Source organism: Cetorhinus maximus, chromosome 1, assembly GCF_964194155.1.
Source record: "Cetorhinus maximus chromosome 1, sCetMax3.hap1.1, whole genome shotgun sequence".
NCBI lineage: Eukaryota > Metazoa > Chordata > Chondrichthyes > Lamniformes > Cetorhinidae > Cetorhinus > Cetorhinus maximus.
This window is the reverse complement of record NC_135879.1, coordinates 223,596,386-223,615,303: the sequence shown is the minus strand read 5'-3', so window position 1 is coordinate 223,615,303 and position 18,918 is coordinate 223,596,386. Positions and strand designations below refer to the sequence as shown.

At 45.0% G+C, this 18,918-nt stretch overlaps 1 protein-coding gene across 1 annotated transcript; it reads right to left on the bottom strand.

Moving 5' to 3' along the window:
- Window positions 1-17,942: 17,942 nt before the first annotated feature.
- LOC144691908 (histone H2B 7-like) lies at window positions 17,943-18,320 on the bottom strand. The gene has a single exon (XM_078560509.1). It carries the CDS (start codon window positions 18,318-18,320, stop codon window positions 17,943-17,945), a length of 378 nt encoding a protein of 125 aa, XP_078416635.1.
- Between the last annotated feature and the right edge of the window lie 598 nt (window positions 18,321-18,918).

Genomic DNA, 18,918 nt, shown 5'->3' with positions numbered 1-18,918 from the left:
GTCAATCTCTAAACATTCTCGATGACTGAGCTACCACTGCCCTCTGGGATGGAGAATTCCAAAGATTCACAACCCTCTGAGTAAAAAGAATTTTTCCTCATCCTCAGTCCTAACTGGCTTCCCCCTTATTTTGAAAGTGTGTTCCCTGGTTCTAGACACCCCAACGAGAAGAAACATCTTACTTGCAGCTACCCTGCCTATCCCTGACCACCTGCCCTGCCTCTCCACCATCATTGGTGGCAGTACCTCAGGCCATTGCAACAACTGCATTCTAGAACAGCCTTCCCAGGCCTAAGTCATGCCACCTTTCACCCCACCTTCAAAGGATCCTTTTGTTCTTCAGCAGAGCCAATGATCACCTTCCCTAACCCTAACTCTTGATCCCTACCTGTTCCTAAGCCCTCTTTTTGCAAGATGCCTTGGGATGTTTTTATAGACCAAAGATATCACAGCACGGAAGGAGACTATTTGACCTCTTATGTTTGTGCCAGGGCTGGTTCTCCAACTGGAGCGATCTATTCCACTCACTTCCCTGCCCTTTCTCCATGTCCCTTCACTAAACTTCCTTTACAAGCACTTACTGGTCTTTAAATTATGCATGGTTTAGGCTGAAGCAGCAACTTATGGTAAAGTACTCCATGTTCCAAAAAAACCTGTGCGTGAAAATATCCTAACTTCCCCTTGCCCTTCTCAAGATAATCATGGCCTGGATATTAACAGGATTGGGTTGCAGTGAGAGATGTGGAGTTTTAGATGGAATCCCAGAAGTCCAGGTTTCCCCGCATGCTTTGCAATTTTAATTTTAAAGAATCAGTTGTCTTTTGTGCTTGTGACGTCCCCTTCCCAGCAATTGGTCTAATTGATGAGCTTGCCTCCCAGTAGGGTAAGGAGGATTCAGGAGCAGGCCAGACATGCGGATAGGGGAGGTCCAAACCTGGGCTGGATTCTGATCCCCGATGTGTGCCAGGGCTGGGTCTGAGTTTGGGTGGCCTAGGAGGAAGCACTCCTGCTCCTCCTGGCCCGCAAGCAATGCAGTAAAGGTACTTACCTTCTCCCCAGATTTGCCCTCGCCTCCCTTCAGCTGCCAGATTTCCCGAGGCCTGGGAAGCCCTGCTGGCCACAGTTAAACCTGTAAAACAGATTAAATCAGACACACTCAAATTCATTAAAATATTTGAATTGCCGATCCACCTCCAGGGAGCAGGAGGGCATCCCAACCCATGTACTGCCTCTGCCAAGCCCGGAAGAAGGCAGATTGTCATCGGGTTAGAAATTTTTAACATTTTATCTTCTGACCTGACTCGAACCCAGCCCTTTTTGGGTGTGAGAATGGAGCCCCACGAGCCTGTGGACCAGATTTCCCTCTATTTGTCCCATTTTGAAATATATATTGAACTGCAGAGTTGCAGTGGGACCTATTGCTTCCCCATTTGACTGAAGATCTCTTCAGATGTCCCACACACTTCAGATCTTTCCCAGACTTCAAAAACTTTCAAACCTACACAGGAATAAACTCCAAACTCTATGTGGTCAATCTATGTTTACTTTGCAGAATAAGATTCAGGTGACAAAAAAACCCACTGACTCTATTGACAACTACCTTTTACCTCACTCTGCCAGCTACTCACTCCAGAACAGCTACTTCCACTGAATGTTCTCTGAGTGAGATATGGTTGACTGAGGTGGCTCCCCTAGAACCTTAAGGGCCTGAAATGACCCTTGTCTAAGTGAAGCATCTGTTTCAGAGGGTCCAGCTTCTGCTAGACTTCCTCTTGCAGTGTCAAGCATTGGGTGCAGGAGAGAAACAGGCCCATGACTGGAGCCTGCTCTTGTGCATTGGAAGGGGCTTTAAGAAAGCAGGATAACTGTCACTCATTGGAAAAACAGCCCACTGCAACAGTGACCATGGCAGGCTGCAGAATCAGAGGGTTTTTTTTATTCATTGGTGGGATGTGGGTGTCACTGGCTAGGCCAGCATTTATTGCCTATTCCTAATTGCCGTTGTTCAGAGAACATTTAAAAGTCAACCATATTGCTGTGGGCCAGACCAGGTTAGACAGCAGATTTCCTTCCTTAAATTGCATTCGTGAACCAGGTGGGTTTTTACGACAATCGGCAATGGTTTCGTGGTCATCATCAGACTTTAATTCCAGATTTTTTTTTATTGAATTCAACCAGGGTCCCCAGAGCATTACCCTGGGTCTCTGGAATACTAGTCTAGTGACAATACCACCATGCCACCACCTCCTTATGCAAATGTCGCATTCATGGTAACCCTCAAAGCACCTACGGAAATAAAGAAAAAAGACAGATTGCATTCCTATTGCATTTTTCATGACCTCAGGATGTGCTAAAGCAATTTATTGCCAATGAGGTTACTTTTTGAGTGTATTCACTATTGTCACATAGAATACGTGTCAACCAATTTGCACACAGCAACCAGATAATCTGTTTTAGTAATTTTGGTTGATGGATAAATATTGGCCAGGACACAAGGGAAAACGCCCCTGCTATTTAAGAAAGGAGGAAGAGAGATGACAAGGGACTACATGATGGTTAGCTTGATATCAGTTGTCGGGGAAATGCTGGAATTTTTAAGGAAGTCTCAAAAACGAACTTAGACAATCATAGTGCAATCAGAGAGAGTAAACATGGTTTTATTGGAGGGAATCATACTTGCCAAATTTATTAAAGTTTTCTGAGGATTTAACAAACAGTGAAGATAACAGGGGAGCCAGTAATGTAGTAGACTTGGATTTCCAAAAGGCATTCAACAAGGTGCCACAGAACAGTTTAATATGAAAAGATAAGGGATCATGGAGTTGCGATGTTACATTAGCATGGATAGAAGATTGATGAATGGACAAAAAGGAGAGAATAGAGATAAACGAGCCATTTTCAAGTTAGCAGGATGTTTTTTTAAATTCATTCACAGGATGCGGGCTTCACTGGCTGGACCAGCATTTATTGCCCATCCCTAATTGCCCTTGAGAAGGTGGTGGTGAGCTGCCTTCTTGAACCACTGCAATCCATGTGGTGCCGGTGCACCCACATTAGGATTTTAGCTATTAGGATGGGAGTTCCAGGATTTTGACCCAACGATAGTGAAGGAACGGCGATATATTTGCAGGTCAGGATGGTGAGTGACTTGGAGAGAAACTTCCAGGTGGTGGTGTTCCCATCTATCTGCTGCCCTTGTCCTTCTAGATGGTAGTGGCCATGGCTTTGGAAGGTGCTGCCTAAGGAGCCTTGGTGAATTGCAGTGCACCTCGTAGATGGTACACACTGCTGCTACTGTGCGTCAAAGGTGGAGGGAGTGAATGTTAGTGGATGGGGTACCAATCAAGTTGGCTGCTTTGTCCTAGATAGTGTCAAGTTTCTTGGGTGTTGTGGGAGCTGCACTCATCCAGGCAAGTGGGGAGTATTCCATCACGCTCCTGAGTTGTCATTTTTAGATGGTGGACAGGCTTTAGGGAGTCAGGGGATGAGTTACTCATCGCACGATTCCTAGCCTCTGACCTGCCTTTGTAGCCACAGTATTTATATGGCTAGCTCAGTTCAGTTTCTGGTCAATGGTAACCGCCAGGATGTTGATAGTTGGGGATTCAGTGATGGTAATGCCATTGAATGTCAAGGGTCAGTGGTTCTTTCTTTGTGGGGATGGTCATTGCCTGACACTTGTGTGGCACAAATCTTATTTGCCACTTGTCAGCCTAAGCCTGGATATTGACAAAAAACTGCGGATGCTGGAAATCCAAAACAAAAACAAAATTACCTGGAAAAACTCAGCAGGTCTGGCAGCATCGGCGGAGAAGAAAAGAGTTGACGTTTCGAGTCCTCATGATCCTTTAACAGAACATGAGGACTCGAAACGTCAAGTCTTTTCTTCTCCGCCGATGCTGCCAGACCTGCTGAGTTTTTCCAGGTAATTCTGTTTTTGTTAAGCCTGGATATTGTCCAGGTCTTGCTGCATTTGGACATGGACTGCTTCGGTATCTGAGGAGCTGCGAATGTGTAACCATCAGCGAACATCCCCACTTCTGACCTTATGATGGAAGGAAGGTCATTGATGAAGCAGCTGAAGGTAGTTGGGCCGAGGGCACTACCCTGATGCACTCCTGCAGTAACAGCCTGGAGCTGAGAAGACTGACCTCCAACAAGCACAACCATCTTCCTCTTTGCTGAGTATGATTCCAAACATTGGAGAGTTTTCCCCGATTCCCATTGGCTCCAGGCTTGCCTTGATGTCACACTCGGTCAAATGCGGCCTTGATGTCAAGGTCAGTCACTCTCACCTCACCTCGGGAGTTCAGCTCTTTTGTCCATTTTTGAACCAAGGCTATTATGAGGTCAGGAGCCGAGTGGCCCTGGCGGAACCCAAACTGGGTGCCAGTGAGCAGGTTATTGCTAAGCAAGTGCTACTTGATCGTACTGTTGATGACACCTTCCATTACTTTACTGATGATGGAGAGTAGATTGAAGGGGTGGTAATTGGCTGGGTTGGATTTGCCCTGCTTATGTGTGCAGGGCATTCCTGGGCAATTTTCCACAGAGCCAGCTAGATGCCAGTGTTGCAGCTGTACTGGAACAGCTTGGCAAGGGGCGTGGCAAGTTCTGGAGCATGTCTTCAGTACTATTGCCGGAATATTATCAGGGCCATTGCCTTTGCACTATCCAACCATTTCTTGATATCACGTGGAGTGAATTGTATTGGCTGAAGACTGGCATCTGTGATGATGGGACCTCCAGAGGAGGCCGAGATGGATCATCCATTCGGCACTTCTGGCTGAAGATTGTAGTAAATGCACTTATCTTTTGCACCGATGTGCTGCGCTCCTCCATCATTGAGGATGGGGGTATTTGTGGAGCCTCCTCCTTCAGTGAGTTGTCTGATTGCCAACCACCATTCACATCTGGATGTGGCAGGACTGCAGAGTTTAGATCTGATCAGTTGTTTGTGGGATCACTTAGCTCTGTCTATCACTTGCTGCTTATGCTGTTTTGCATACAAGTAGTCCTGTGTTATAGCTTCACCAGGTTGACACCTAATTTTTAGGTTTGCCTAGTGACTCCAGGGTGGTATGTTGCTCCCTGGTGCCAGGGGCCAGGATGTTGCTGAACGACTTCAGGGCATCCTGAAGGGGGAGAGTGATAAGGCAGAGGTCATGGTACATGTTGGTACCAATGACATAGGTAGAAAGAGGGATGAGGTCTTGCATCAAAATTCAGGGAGATAGGCAGTAGACTAAAAAGCAAGACCTCTCGGGTTGTAATCTCTGGATTACTCCCAGTGCCACCTGCTAGCAAGCTCAGAAATAGGAGAATAGCGTAGGTGAATACGTGGCTTAAGTGTTGGTGCAGGAGGGAGGGTTTTAGATTCCTGGATCACTGGGACCGTTTCTGGGGAAGGTGGGACCTGTACATGTCTACACCTGACCAGAGCAGGACTAACATCCTTGCGGGCGGGTTTGCTAGTGCTGTTGGGAGGAGTTTAAACTAATTCGGCAGGAGGAGGGGACACAGAATGTTAGCAGAATAGGGACACATCATAATACAGTAAAACTATCAAGTCAGAGGGAGTACAGCTGCATTAAGTTTCAAGGGAGCAAGGCAAGGCTGGATGGCCTCTACTTTAATGCCAGGAGTGTTACAGGTAAAACGGATGAGTTAAGGGTGAGGATTGACACATGGAATTGAGATATAGTAGCCATCACTGAGATGTGGTTGAAGGAGGGGCAGGATTGGCAGCTCAACATTCCAGGATATAGAATCTTCAGGCGAGACAGGGGAGGGGGTAAAAGAGGAGGAGGCATTGCATTATTAGTTAAGGAGTCAGTTACTGCTGTAAGGAGAGATGATATCTTGGAGGCAGCATCGAATGAAGCTTAGTGGGTAGAGCTTAGGAATAAAAAAGGGGCAGCCACATTGTTAGGTGTTTATTATAGACCCCCAGATAGTCAGCGGGAAATTGAGTAGCAAATATGTGCACAATTTGCAGAGGTGTGTAAAAATAATAACAATGGGGTAATTATATTAGGTGATTTCAACTTTCCTAACATTAATTGGGATAGACATAGTGTTAAGGGCTTGGATGGAGTGGATTTCTTGAAATGTGTACAGGAGAACTTTTTAGGTCAATATGTAGAGGTTCCAACTAGGGACGGCGCAGAGCTGGACCTAATTCTGGGGAATGAAGCCAGACAAGTGGCTGAGGTGGTGGTGGGAGAGCATTTTAGTGATAGCGACCACAACATGGTGCAGTTTAAGTTTGTTATGGACAAAGAAATAGACAAGCTGCAAAAAAATGTTTTGGATTGGGGGAGAGTGGATGTTAGTAAAATAAGGCAGGATCTGGCCAAGGTAGACTGGGAACAGATACTTGTTGGGAAATCGACAGAGGAGCAGTGGGGGGCGGGTGCGGGGGGGGGGGGTGGGGTGGGGTGCGGGTTCAAGAAGGAAATGGGGAGGGTACAGGCTCAACATGTTCCCTCTAGGGTGATAGGAAGGAGTAACAAGCCCAGAGAACCATGGATGACCAGAGATATTCAGGTTACGATGAGAAGGGAAAGAGAGGCTTTTAGCAGGTACAAGGGAAGCAAATCAGCAGAGGCATTAGTGGAGTACAGAAAGTGCAGGGTGGAGCTTAAGAAAGCAATTAGGGGAGCAAAGAGGGGATATGAGAAAGCTCTGGCTGGTAAAAGTAGGGAAAATCCCAAGATATTCTATAAGAAGAGGATAACCAGGGAAAGAGCAGGGCCCATAAGGGACCATGGGGGCAATCTATGGGTGGAGCCAGAGGACATCGCTAGAGTGTTGAATGAATACTTCACATCCGTCTTCACCCAAGAGAGTGAGGAAGAAGGTATCGAACTCGTGGACAGAGAATGCAAGGTTCTTAAGCAAATTGATATAGGGAGTGACAAGGTATTGGAGGTGTTGACAGGCTTAAAAGTGGACAAATCTCCAGGCCTGGATGATTTGTGTCCCAGACTGCTGAGGGAGGCAAGGGAGGAGATCGCAGGGGCTCTGACCCAAATTTTTAATTCCTCTATGGCCACAGGGGAGGTGCCAGAGGACTGGAGAACAGCTAATGTGGTTCCGCTATTTAAGAAGGATTGTAGAGATAAGCCAGGGAATTTTTTGAGGAGGTGACCAGGTGTGTAGATGAGGGTAGTGCAGTTGATGTAGTTTATATGGATTTCAGCAAAGCCTTTGACATGGGAGACTTATAAAGAAGGCAAATGCACATGGGATACAGGGTTATTTGATAAGGTGGATTCAAAATTGGCTTAGTTGTAGGAGATAGAGGGTGATGACAGAAGGATGCTTTAGTGACTGGAAGCCAGTGTCCAGTGGCGTACCACAGGGACCTATGCTGGGTCCCCTATTATTTGTCATTTATATAAACAACATAGATGACTATGTGGGGGGTAGGGTTAGTAAGCTTGCGGATGACACAAAGATTGGCCGGGTGGTTAACAGTGAGGCTGAGTGTCTTGGGCTACAGGGAGATATAGACGGGATGGTCAAATGGGCAGATAAGTGGCAGATGGAATTTAACCCTGAAAAGTGTGAGGTGATACACTTTGGAAAGAGTAATTTGACAAGGAAGTATTCAATGAGTGGCATGGCACTAGGAAGTTCTGAAGAACAAAGGGACTTTGGCGTGTGTGTCCATAGATCTCTGAAGGCAGAGGGGCATGTTAGTGGCGTGGTGAAAAAGGCATATTGGACACTTGCCTTTATCAATTGAGGCCTACATTACAAAAATAGGGAGGTCATTTTGGAGTTGTATAGAACCTTGGTGAGGCCACAGCTGGAGTACTGTGTGCAGTTCTGGTCGCCACATTAAAGGAAGGATATGTTTGCACTGGAGGGGGTGCAGAGGAGATTTGCCAGGATGTTGCCTGGAATGAAACATTTAAGTTATGAAGAGAGGTTGGATAGACTTGGGTTGTTTTCGCTGGAACAGAGAAGACTGAGGGGCAACCTGATCGAGGTGTACAAGATTATGAGGGGCGTGGATAGGGAGCTGTTCCCCTTAGTTGAAGGGTCACTCACGAGGGGACATAAGTTCAAGGTGAGGGGCAGGAGGTTTGGAGGGGGGATGTGAGGAAAAATGTTTTTATCCAGAGGGTGGTGACAGTCTAGAATGCACTGCCTGGGAAGCTGGTGGAGGCAGGTTGCCTCACATCCTTTAAAAAGTACCTAGATGAGCACTTGGCACATTATAACTTTGAAGGCTATGGGCCAAGTGCTGGTAAATGGGATTAGGTAGGTAGGTCAGGTGTTTCTCACATGTTGGTGCAGACTCGATGGGCCGAAGGGTCTCTTCTGCACTGTGTGATTCTGTGATTCTAATGCTGTTCCTGACATGCCCTCTGCACACTTCATTGAACCAGGGTTGATCCCCTGGCTTGATGGTAATGTTAGAGTTGGGGATATGCCAGGCCACGAGGTTACAGATTGTGTTTGAGTACAATTCTGCTGATGGCCCACAGCACCTCATGGATGCCCAGACTTGAGTTGATAGATCTGCTCGAAATCTATCCCATTTCACACAGCGGTAGTGCCACACATGATGGAGGTTATCCTCAATGTGAAGGCGGGTCTTCGTCTCCACAATGACTGTGCGGTGGTGACTCCTACCGATGTTGACATGGACAGATACATCTGCGGCAGGCAGGTTGGTGAGGATGAGGTCAAATATGTTTTTCCCACTTGTTGGTTCCCTCATACCCTGCCGCAGACCCAGTCTAGCAGCTATGTCCTTTAGGACTCAGCGAGCTCGGTCAGTAGTGATGCTACTGAGCTACCCTTGGTGACGGACATTGAAGTCCCCCACCCAGAGTATGTTCCACACCCTTGCCACCCCCAGTGCTTCCTCCAAGCGATGTTCAACAAGGAGGAACACTGATTCATCAGCTGAGGGAGGTGGTACGTGGTAATCAGCAGGAGGTTTCCTTGCCCATGTTGACCTGATGCTATGAGTCTTCATGTGGTCTGGAGTCAATGTTAAGAATTCCCAGGGCAACTCCCTCCTGACTGTATACCACTGTGCCGCCACCTCTGCTGGGTCTGTCCTGCCGGTGGGACAGGACATACTCAGGGATGGTGATGGTGGTGTCTGGGACATTATCTGTAAGGTATGATTCCATGAGGATGACTATGTCAGGCTGTTGCTTGACTAGTCTGTGAGACAGCTCTCCCAATTTTGGCACTAGCCCCCAGATGTTAGTATGGAGGACTTTGCATGATGACAGGGCTGAGTTTGCTGTTGTCGTTTCCGGTGCCTGGGTCGATGCTGGGTGGTCCGTCCAATTGTATTCCTTTCTTGATGCTTTGTCGCGGTTTGATACAACTAAGTGGTTTGCTAGGCCATTTCAGAGGGCATTGAAGAATCAACCACATTGCTGTGGAGTCATATGTAGGCCAGACCAGGTAAGGACAGCAGATTTCCTTCCCTAAAGGCATTAGTGAACCAGATGGGTTTTTACAACAATCGACATAAGTTTCATGGTCATCATTAGACTTTTAATTGCAGATTTTTTTTTATTCAATTCAAATTCCACCATCTGCTGTGGTGGGATTCAAACCCAGGTCCCCAGAACATTACCCTGGGTCTCTGGATTACTAGTCCAGCAACAATACCACTACATCACTGCCTCCCTGGTAACTAATGGAGTGCCGCAAAGATCAGTGCTGGGGCCTCAGCTATTTACAATCTGGAGAATTAGACAAAGAGGCCTAAAGTAATGTATCCAATTTTGAAACTCCTACAAAGCCAGGTGGGAACATAAGCTGTCAGGATGTCACAAAGTAGCTGAAAGGAGATGAAAAAGAGGTTAAATAATTGGCAGATAGAATATTATGTGGGGAAGCGTGCGGTTATTCACTTGGTAGTAATAATAGAAAAGCAGAATATTTTAAAAGGTGTGAAACTTGTAAAGGTTGATGTTCAGAGTAATTTGGGCGTACTTGTACAAGGAACACAAAGTTAGCATGCAGGTACAGCAAGAAATTCAGAAGGCAAATAAAGGCTTTATTGCAAGGGGATTGGAGTACAGGAATAAAGTAGTCTTGCTGCAATTGTACGGCGCTTTGGTGAGATTGTCAAGAGGACCTGTCAGAACTGTCAAGAGGACTTGTCAAAACCGTCAAGCGCACTTGTTAAGGGTCAAGTGGATTTGTCAAAAGCAACTATGAAAGGGAGCTATCAAGGCACTTAAAAAGACTTCCCTGAAACTTTTTTTTTCATTTTTTAAATTCATTTATTGGACGTGGCATCATTGGCTAGGCCAGTGGTTTTATTGCCCATCCCTAATTGCCCTAGAGAAGGTGGTGAAGAGCTGCCTTAGGATGGTGCGCAGCTTGGAAGGGAACTTGCAGATTGTGGTGTTCCCATGCATCTGCTGCCCTTGTCCTTCTAGATGGTAGAAGGTTTGGAAGGTGCTGTTCAATGAATGTCTGTAGTATTAAAAAAAATGCTTGCTATGGGTACAGGGGGATAAGTTGGCATGGAGGATATATATTTGTGGATGTTTTTTTTTCAATCTTTCACACAGTGCCAAAACACAGAGGCTGGCCTTCCAGTCTGTCCCCTCCCCACCAGAACAAAAATCCCAATTTCCGGGCCTCTTTGTCCCAGGATGAGTTTGCAGAACCAGGAAATACCCCAACTCTGCACACCCAACCCAGGACCAATAATCTGGGCCAGTATCTCTGCTCCTAATTGATCCTGCATTGATAATGAAGGCATAGGAGAAACATTCAGTGGGTTAGTGGTGGACTTGTGGATGGTGGGACTCTTACTTTGTCATTAACCTGTCAACAGGAGGAAAATCCAGTTCTACTCTTCGTAGTTATGGATTCACTAATTAGCGGAACAAAATCTTTCACTCTTTACTTTCTCAACTATTGTCAATGCTTTGAAAACTAGATCTCCAGTGAAAAAGACCTGGTGATTTGGGTCTTTGTTCACAACTATACCTCTTAATTCTGATATAATTCTGGTAAATCTTCACTGAAACTTTTCCATGGCTCTAATATCCTTCCTATAATGAGGTGCCTAGATTTGCAGACCAACTTTGGTCTAAACAATGTCTTCTGCAAATTCATTATCAGTGCCCCGCTTTTAGATCCATTGCTCTATGTAAAAGTCCTGGTATCATATATGGTTGCTTAGGTCTTTTTGTACTTAGACTTCCACCTTTAAAGATCCATGTATACGACTACCTAGAATACCTCTGTCAACAGCCTAACCATTTAGCATACTGCTTTTCACTGTTCTCTTTCCCAAAATGTACAACGTTAAACTTCTATGGCATCTATTACCTATTTGTTATCTTAAATCTCCCTCATAGAAAGGAGCCTCTTTCTCACAATTCACCAAGGTCTCTAATGTGTTATTATCAGGAGACTTCATTCCTCTTGTGTGCAAATCATTTACAAATGGAAACCAAGAGAGGCCCCAGGATACCAGTAATATACATTCCATCAATCCAAAAGCATCCATTACCCTACCCAGTTTTCTATCCATTATAGTATGTAACTCAAATACAATCAACTTGCATTTAGTCTGTAGCAATATAACTCATCTAAAGGACTTTCTGTTAACCCTTACTTGTCCTTTCACCTCATCCCCTCCACCTCCTCCCCACCCCCTTCTCACATTTGGTAGCCTTTGCTTTTACTTTGTTTTGCAGCGGGAAGTAGCAAGATATGATCGCATCATGGGTATCAACCACTCATTCTAACCACCCTCATGTTGGTTTGAAGACAGACGTTGCCTTCTAACCAGCTGGTGATGTGGTAAAGTTGTTATGTAGGCCAAGTAATGTGATAGTACCTTACAGCAGATAATAGTCTATGCTGCTTGAAACATGAGTTTCAGCCCTTGTTAAGCTTGGAACTGGTGGAGGAGGGGTGAAATTTTCATTGCAGGGTCCCACAATAATGCATTTTCACCCAAAAATTTTGTGTGAAAACTGCGTTTGAGGATTATGACCAATTGATCTATGTTGATTTTCCTCACAAATGTTTTAAAAGCTAGGGTTACATGAAATTACAGCAGAGGGAAAGTTACTCAGGTGGTTATGCACAGTGACATTGTGAACTCATTGAGAAAAGGTGCAATCTTTCTAGGAATAGAGGCAAAGCAGATCGTCATTCAATATTACCTAGGCTTGCCTTATACAGGTAAGACCCTTTGAGCTAATGCAGATAAGCCTCACAAGTTGCTTCTGTAAGGATCTGTAGCTTTTAATTCAATTGTTTTCATTCAGCGGTGACTGGATACGTAATTAGTATGAGTTGTCAGTGGGATTACAAAACATCCTAAAGTCCTCGACATTTTTTGTGAAAATGTAAAATTCATAACATTTTAACTATTGTTTATCAGCTGACTAACAGTTACCCTGTGCAGTTTTGAAAAACGAGATGTGGAAATTATTTATACATGTTTTGTTGAAGAACGAATGAACTCTCCTTTCAAAATACATTTTTGACAGAAAACCCCAACGTGCATAGATTCAGACTAGGGATTTTCCAGCTTTGCCATGGCGGGATGCGGTGGGCCAGCCAAAAGACCATTGACTTTCGGTGGGACCGGAAGATCCCGGTGGTAGGCGGGGCCAGAAAATCCCAGCCATAGATTTGTTCTTTCCCCATAACTCCCTTCTTCCTCTGCACTCAGTAAAGGAGGGGGAGGATCCAATAGTTATGGTCCAGGTAGGAACCAGTGACTTAGGTAGAGCTGTGAATGAGGTTCTGCTGAGACAATTTGAGGGGCTGGGTGCAAATTGAAAAGCAACACCTCAAAGGTAGAAATCTCTAGATTATTACCGGAGCCACTGTACTGGCATAGGGATAAACAGATTAGAGGTTTAAATGCAGGGTTGAAAGAGTTGTGTGGGAGACAGGGGTTTCAGTTCATGAGGCACTGGTACCAGTATTGGGAAAAGAGAGAGCTCTTCTGTTTGAATGGACTCCATTTAAAACTTGCTGGGCTGCACTGTCCTGGTAAATCGAATAAACCGGATGATAGATAAAGCTTTAAACTAATATGGGGAAAGCAGTTTTCAGAAAAGGGTAAATTTATAACTCTGAAAAGAGAAGTCAAAGCTCTACTGCGGAATAGCGATGTGAGTAAAATCAAGCAGTTATGTCAGGAACGGACAGAGAGTTTAGTAAAGTTAAAAGGGTATTAATGACGAAGCCACATCAGGGGAACTAGTGGAGAGTTAAAATTAAAGGTGCTTGATCTGAATGAACAAAGCATTTGCAACATGACAGAGGAATTACTGACAGAAATAGGGATAAATCGTTTTGTTCTAGTAGCAATTACCGAGGTGTGGCTGCAGGATGATCAAGATTAGGCACTTTTTTTTAAAAAATTCATTCATGGGGATGTGGGCATCACTGGCTAGGCCCATCCCTAATTACCCTGAGAAGGTGGTGGTGAGCTGCCTTCATGAATTGCTGCAGTCCATGTGGTGTAGGTACACCCACTGTGCTGTTAGGGAGGGAGTTCCAGGATTTTGACCCAACGACAGTGAAGGAACGGCGATATGTTTCCAAGTCAGGATGGTGAGTGTCTTGGAGGGGAACTTCCAGGTGGCGGTGTTCCCATGCATCTGCTGCCCTTGTCCTTCTAGGACAAGGTGGAATCGGGGTGAGGGAGAAAGTGACAAAATCTAAATCAGGGTTACTTTGAAAGTATGTGAATGCACAGAGTATAGTAAATAAGATTGGGGGAGTTACAGGCACAGATTGCCATGTGGAAATATGATGTTGTGGCGATAACAGAGACCTGATTCAAGGAAGGGCAGAGCTGGGTGTTAAATATTCCTGGGTACAAGGTGTTCGGAAAAGATAGGGAAGGAAGGAAAGGAGGAGGGGTGGCATTATTGGGAGAGCATTGCAGTATTGGAGAAAGAGGACGTCCCAGAGGGTTCAAGGGCAATCAATTTGTCTAGAGCTAAGGAACAAAAAGGGTGCAATTACGTTGCCCGTTGTAGTCCATAGACTGTCAACTAGTGAGAAGAAAGTAGAAGAACAAACCTGCAGGGAAATTACAGAGAGATGCAAGCATTATAAAGTAGTTATAATGGGTGACTTTAATTCCCCGAATGTAGACTGGGACAGTGGTAGTGTAAAGGGCAGAGAGGGACAAAAGTTCCTGGATTGTGTTCCGGAAAATTTTCTACAGCAGTATGTGTGCAATTCAACAAGAAATCATGCACTGTTGGACCTGGTTCTTGGAAATGAGGTGGGCCAAATTGATCAAGTGTCAGTGGAGTAACATTTAGGAGACAGTGATCATTGTATTGTATGTTTTAGGATGATGATAGAAGAGGACGAAAGGCAATCCAGAATAAGAATAATTAACAGGACGAGAGTCGACTTCAATAGGGCAAGAATGGAGCTGGGCCAGATAGACAGGAATAAAAGATTGGCAGGAAAAACTGTAGCTGAACAATGGGCTACCTTCAAAAAGAATTGGTTCAGGCACAGTCAAGGTATATTCCACCAAAAGGGAAAGGTAGGGCAAACAAATCCAGAGCTCCCTGAATGAGAAAGGAGATAGACATTAAGATAAAGAAGAAAATGTGTGCTTATGACATGTGTCAGGGAGAAAATAAAATTGAGAACCAAGAGGAATACAGGAGGTTCAGAGGGGAGGTGAAAAAGCATATTAGAGAAGCGAAGAGGGATTATGAGAAAAGACTGGCAGCCAACATAAAGGGGAATCCCAAAATCTTCTATAAACATATAAACAGTAAAAGGGTGGTAAAAGGAGGAGTAGGGCCGATTAGGAACTTAAAAGGAATTTACACAGACGAAGGGGCCTTGGCTGAGGTATTAAATAAATACTTTGCATCCGTCTTTACCAAGGAGGTAGATGCTACCTTACCTAGGTCATGGTGACAGACGAGGAAACTCTGTCACTAGAAGGGTTCAAAATTGATAAGGGGGAAGTGTTGAATAGACTGTCGGTACTTAAAGTTGACAAGGCATCGGGCCCATATGAGATGCATCCAAGGATATTGAAGGAAGTGAGAGTAGATATTGCAGGGGCACTGGCCATAATCTTTCAGTCTTCCCTAGACTTGGGAGGTGCCAGAGGACTGGAGAATTACAAACATTACACATTTGTTCAAAAAAGGCTGTAAGGATAAGCCCAGCAATTACAAACCAGTCAGTTTAACTTCAGTGGTGGGCAAGATTCTAGAAACAATTATTCAGAATAGAATTAGTAGTCACATGGAAAAATATAGGCTGATAAGGAAGAGCCAGCATGGATTTCTAAGGGGAACTCATGTTTGACTAACTTGCTAGAGTTTTTTGGAGAGGTAACAGTCAATGAGCGTAATGCTGTTGATGTGGTGTAAGTGGACTTTCAAAAGACATTTGATACAGTGCCACACAACCGATTTGTGAGAAAAGTTATTGCTCATGGAATATAAGGGACAGTAGCAACATGGATACAAAATTGGCTGAAAAATAGGAAGCAGAGAGTAATGGTGAATGGAAATTTTTCGGGCCAGAGGAAGGTGGAGTTCCCTAGGGGTCAGTACTGGGACCTTTGCTTTTTCTGATATATATTAATGATCTAGATCTTTGTGTGCAGAGGACAATTTCAAAGGTTGCAGATGATACGAAGCTTGGGAGTGTTGTAAACTGCAAGGAGGGCAGTGTAGAACTTCAAAAGGACATAGACAAGTTGGTGGAGTGGGCAGATAGGTGGCAGATGAAGTTCAATGTGGAGAAGTGTGAAGTGATGCATTTTGGTAGGAAGAACAGACAATATAAAATAAGAAATTTTGAAGGTGGTGCAGGAGCAGAAAGACCTGGGTGTATATATGCATAGATCATTGAAGGTGGCATGTCAGGTGAAGAGAACGGTTATTAAAGCATATAGTATCCTGGGCTTTATTAACAAGGACATAAGGCACAAGAGCAGGGAGGTTATGCTGAATTTATATAAGACACTCATTAGACCTCAGCTGGAGCATTGTGTACAGTTCTGGGCGTCACATGGGCGTCACATTATAGGAAGGATGTGAACACATTGGAGAGAGCGCAGAAGAGGTCTACAAGAATGGTTTCAGGAATGAGAAACTTTAATTACAAAGATAGATTGGAGAGGTTGGGACCGTACTCCTTGGAGAGAAGGCGGCTAAGAGGAGATTTGGTAGAGATGTTCAAAATCATGAGGGGGTTGGACAGAGTAGATAGGGAGAAGCTGTTCCTGCTCGCTAAATGAGAGCGCACAGATTTAAAGTGATTTGCAAAAGAAGCAAATATGAGGTGAAAAAAACTTTTTCACACAATGAGTGATTCAGGTTTGGAATGCACTGCCTGGGAGTGTAGTGGAGGCAGGTTCAATCCAGGCATTCAAGAGGATATTAGATGATTATTTGAAAAGAAACATTGTGCAGGGATACAGGAAAGAGGCAGAGCAATGGCACTAGGTCATAATGCTCATAGGAGAGCTGGTGCAGGCACAATGGGCTGAATGGCCTCTTTCTGTGCCGCTAAAATTCTGTGATTCTAGATGGTAACAGCCGTGGGTTTGCAAGATGCTACCTAAGGAGCCTTGGTGAGTTCCTGAAGTGTATCCTGTAGATGGTACACACTACTGCCACTGTGCGTCAGTGATAGAGGGAGTGAATGGTTGTGGATGGGGTGCCAATCAAGTGGGCTGCTTTGTCCTGGATGGTGTCAAGCTCCTTGAGTGTTGTTGGAGCTGCACTCATCCAGGCAAGTGGAGACTATTCCATCACACTCCTGACTTGTGCCTTGTAGATGGTGGACAGGCTTTGGGGAGTCAGGAGGTGAGTTACTCGATGCAGGATTCCTAGCCTCTGACCTGCTCTTGTAGCCACTGTATTTATATGGCTAGTCCAGTTCAGTTTTTGGTCAATGGTAGCCCCCAGGATGTTGATAGAGGGGGATTCAGTGATGTTAATGCCATTGAATGTCAAGGGGTGATGGTTAGATTATCTCTTGTTGGAGATGGTCATTGCCTGGCACTTGTGTGGCCTGAATGTTACTTGTCACTTATCAATCCAAGCCTGGATATTGTCCTGGTCTTGCTGCATTTGGACATGGACTGCTTCAGTATCTGAGGAGTCAACAATTGTGCTGAACATCGTGCAGTCATCAATGAACATTCCCACTTCTGACCTTATGATGGAAAGAAGGTCATTGCTGAAGCAGCTGAAGATGGTTGGGCCTAGGACACTACCCTGAGGCACTCCTGCAGTAATGTCCTGGAACTGGGATGATTCACCTCCAACAACCACAACCATCCTCCTTTGTGCTAGGTATGACTCCAACCAGTAGAAAGTTTCCCCCTGAAATGACCTGGATACTTGACTTTGAGAAAAGATAGACTAAATGAGAAAAGAGATGGGATAGCCCTGACAAAAAGGGGTGAGATTCTCTCAGGTATCATGCCCTAAGAGGCCATTGGCAACTATGAACTTCCATGTATTGGTCCATGGTTATACTTGACAAGGTAGTACAGTTGTTTGCCATTGCCTTCTGCAGACTCTTGCTGACTAGGAGACTCTCCCACTCTTGGTGCCTGTCATAGACATTTTGGAAGGATTTTTTTTTCAGGTTGATAATCAACTTGTTTGACCACACCATCAACACACCTTCCATGACCATCAATTCCCAGAGCAGGATTTGAACCTTGAGTTTCTGACTCAGAGGTAGGGGCAACACCCACTGTGCCACAAGCCCTCCACAAGGCATTAGGCAAAAACAATAAAAGAAAGGACCTTAGCCCAGAAAATTAGGATGTAGAATCAGTATGGTTAGAGCTACAAAATAACAAAGGACAGAAAATACTGGTGGGAGACCCCTTATAAGTAATTGTAGTTGTGTTTTGGATCAGTTTCGGATGAGTTTTTTCATTACCTTGTGGATTTCTACCTAGAGCTGGTGAACTTGGTCACCACCCTAGTGTCTTCCGACACAGCGTGCTTGGCCAGTTCCCCGGGCAGCAGCAGGCGCATGGCGATCTGGATCCCCTGGGAGCTAATGGTGCTGCGCTTGTTGTAATGGGCCAGGCGAGGAGCCTCGCCCATGATGCACTTGAAAATGTCATTGAAAAACGAGTTCATGATGCTCATGACCTTGGAGGAGATGCCGGTGTCGGGGTGAACCTGCTTCATCACTTTGCAGATGTAGATGGAGTAACTCTCCTTCCTGGCTCTCTTCCTCTTCTTGTCACTCTTGGGCGGCATCTTTTTGATTACTTTCTTGGCGCCCTTCTTGGGAGCTCCTGCTTTCTTCTCATCAACCATGGTCAAGATCAACTTCAGAAATGTAGTGTTGAACAAAGTATAAATCATGAAATTAAAAGAGCATGTAACAAGCATAATGCAATAATCATGGGGACTTTAATATTCAAATAGGCTGAAATGTTGAGGAATAAAGTAAGGAGCTGTAGGGAGCAAACTTTTTTCAATCTAGTATTGTATAATGTGATGGGGATCTTGTTTTGCGGTGGATAGTGTCCCCACCTCTGAGCCAGAAGCTCTAGGTTCAAGTCCCACTCCAGGACTTGATGACCAAGGAAGATGTGTTCATAACATGGCCAAACAGGTTGAGTATCAACTTGTACATCCTTCCACCGTATGCCAATGGCAGGCGATAAGAGTGGGAGAGATTGCTGGTCAGCCATGTGATGGAGAGAAAACTGGAGTTTCTACCATCACTATTCATAGCTCAGGAATACAATATGCATGTAAAAGTGCACATTGCCAAAGCAACTTGAACTTCTTGGGCGGCCAGTTGGCTGGACATCTGGTGTGGATCAGATTGGTGCCAAGAGCAGGAGGCTTGATTCCCCTGCTCTGGCTGAGGTGGGTTTGGGACCTGCCTCCTTGCCTTACCTGTGTT

Coding starts and splice junctions, on each gene's coding strand:
- LOC144691908 (XM_078560509.1), bottom strand. CDS start 18,320: ATGGTTGATGAGAAGAAAGCAGGAGCTCCCAAGAAGGGCGCCAAGAAA.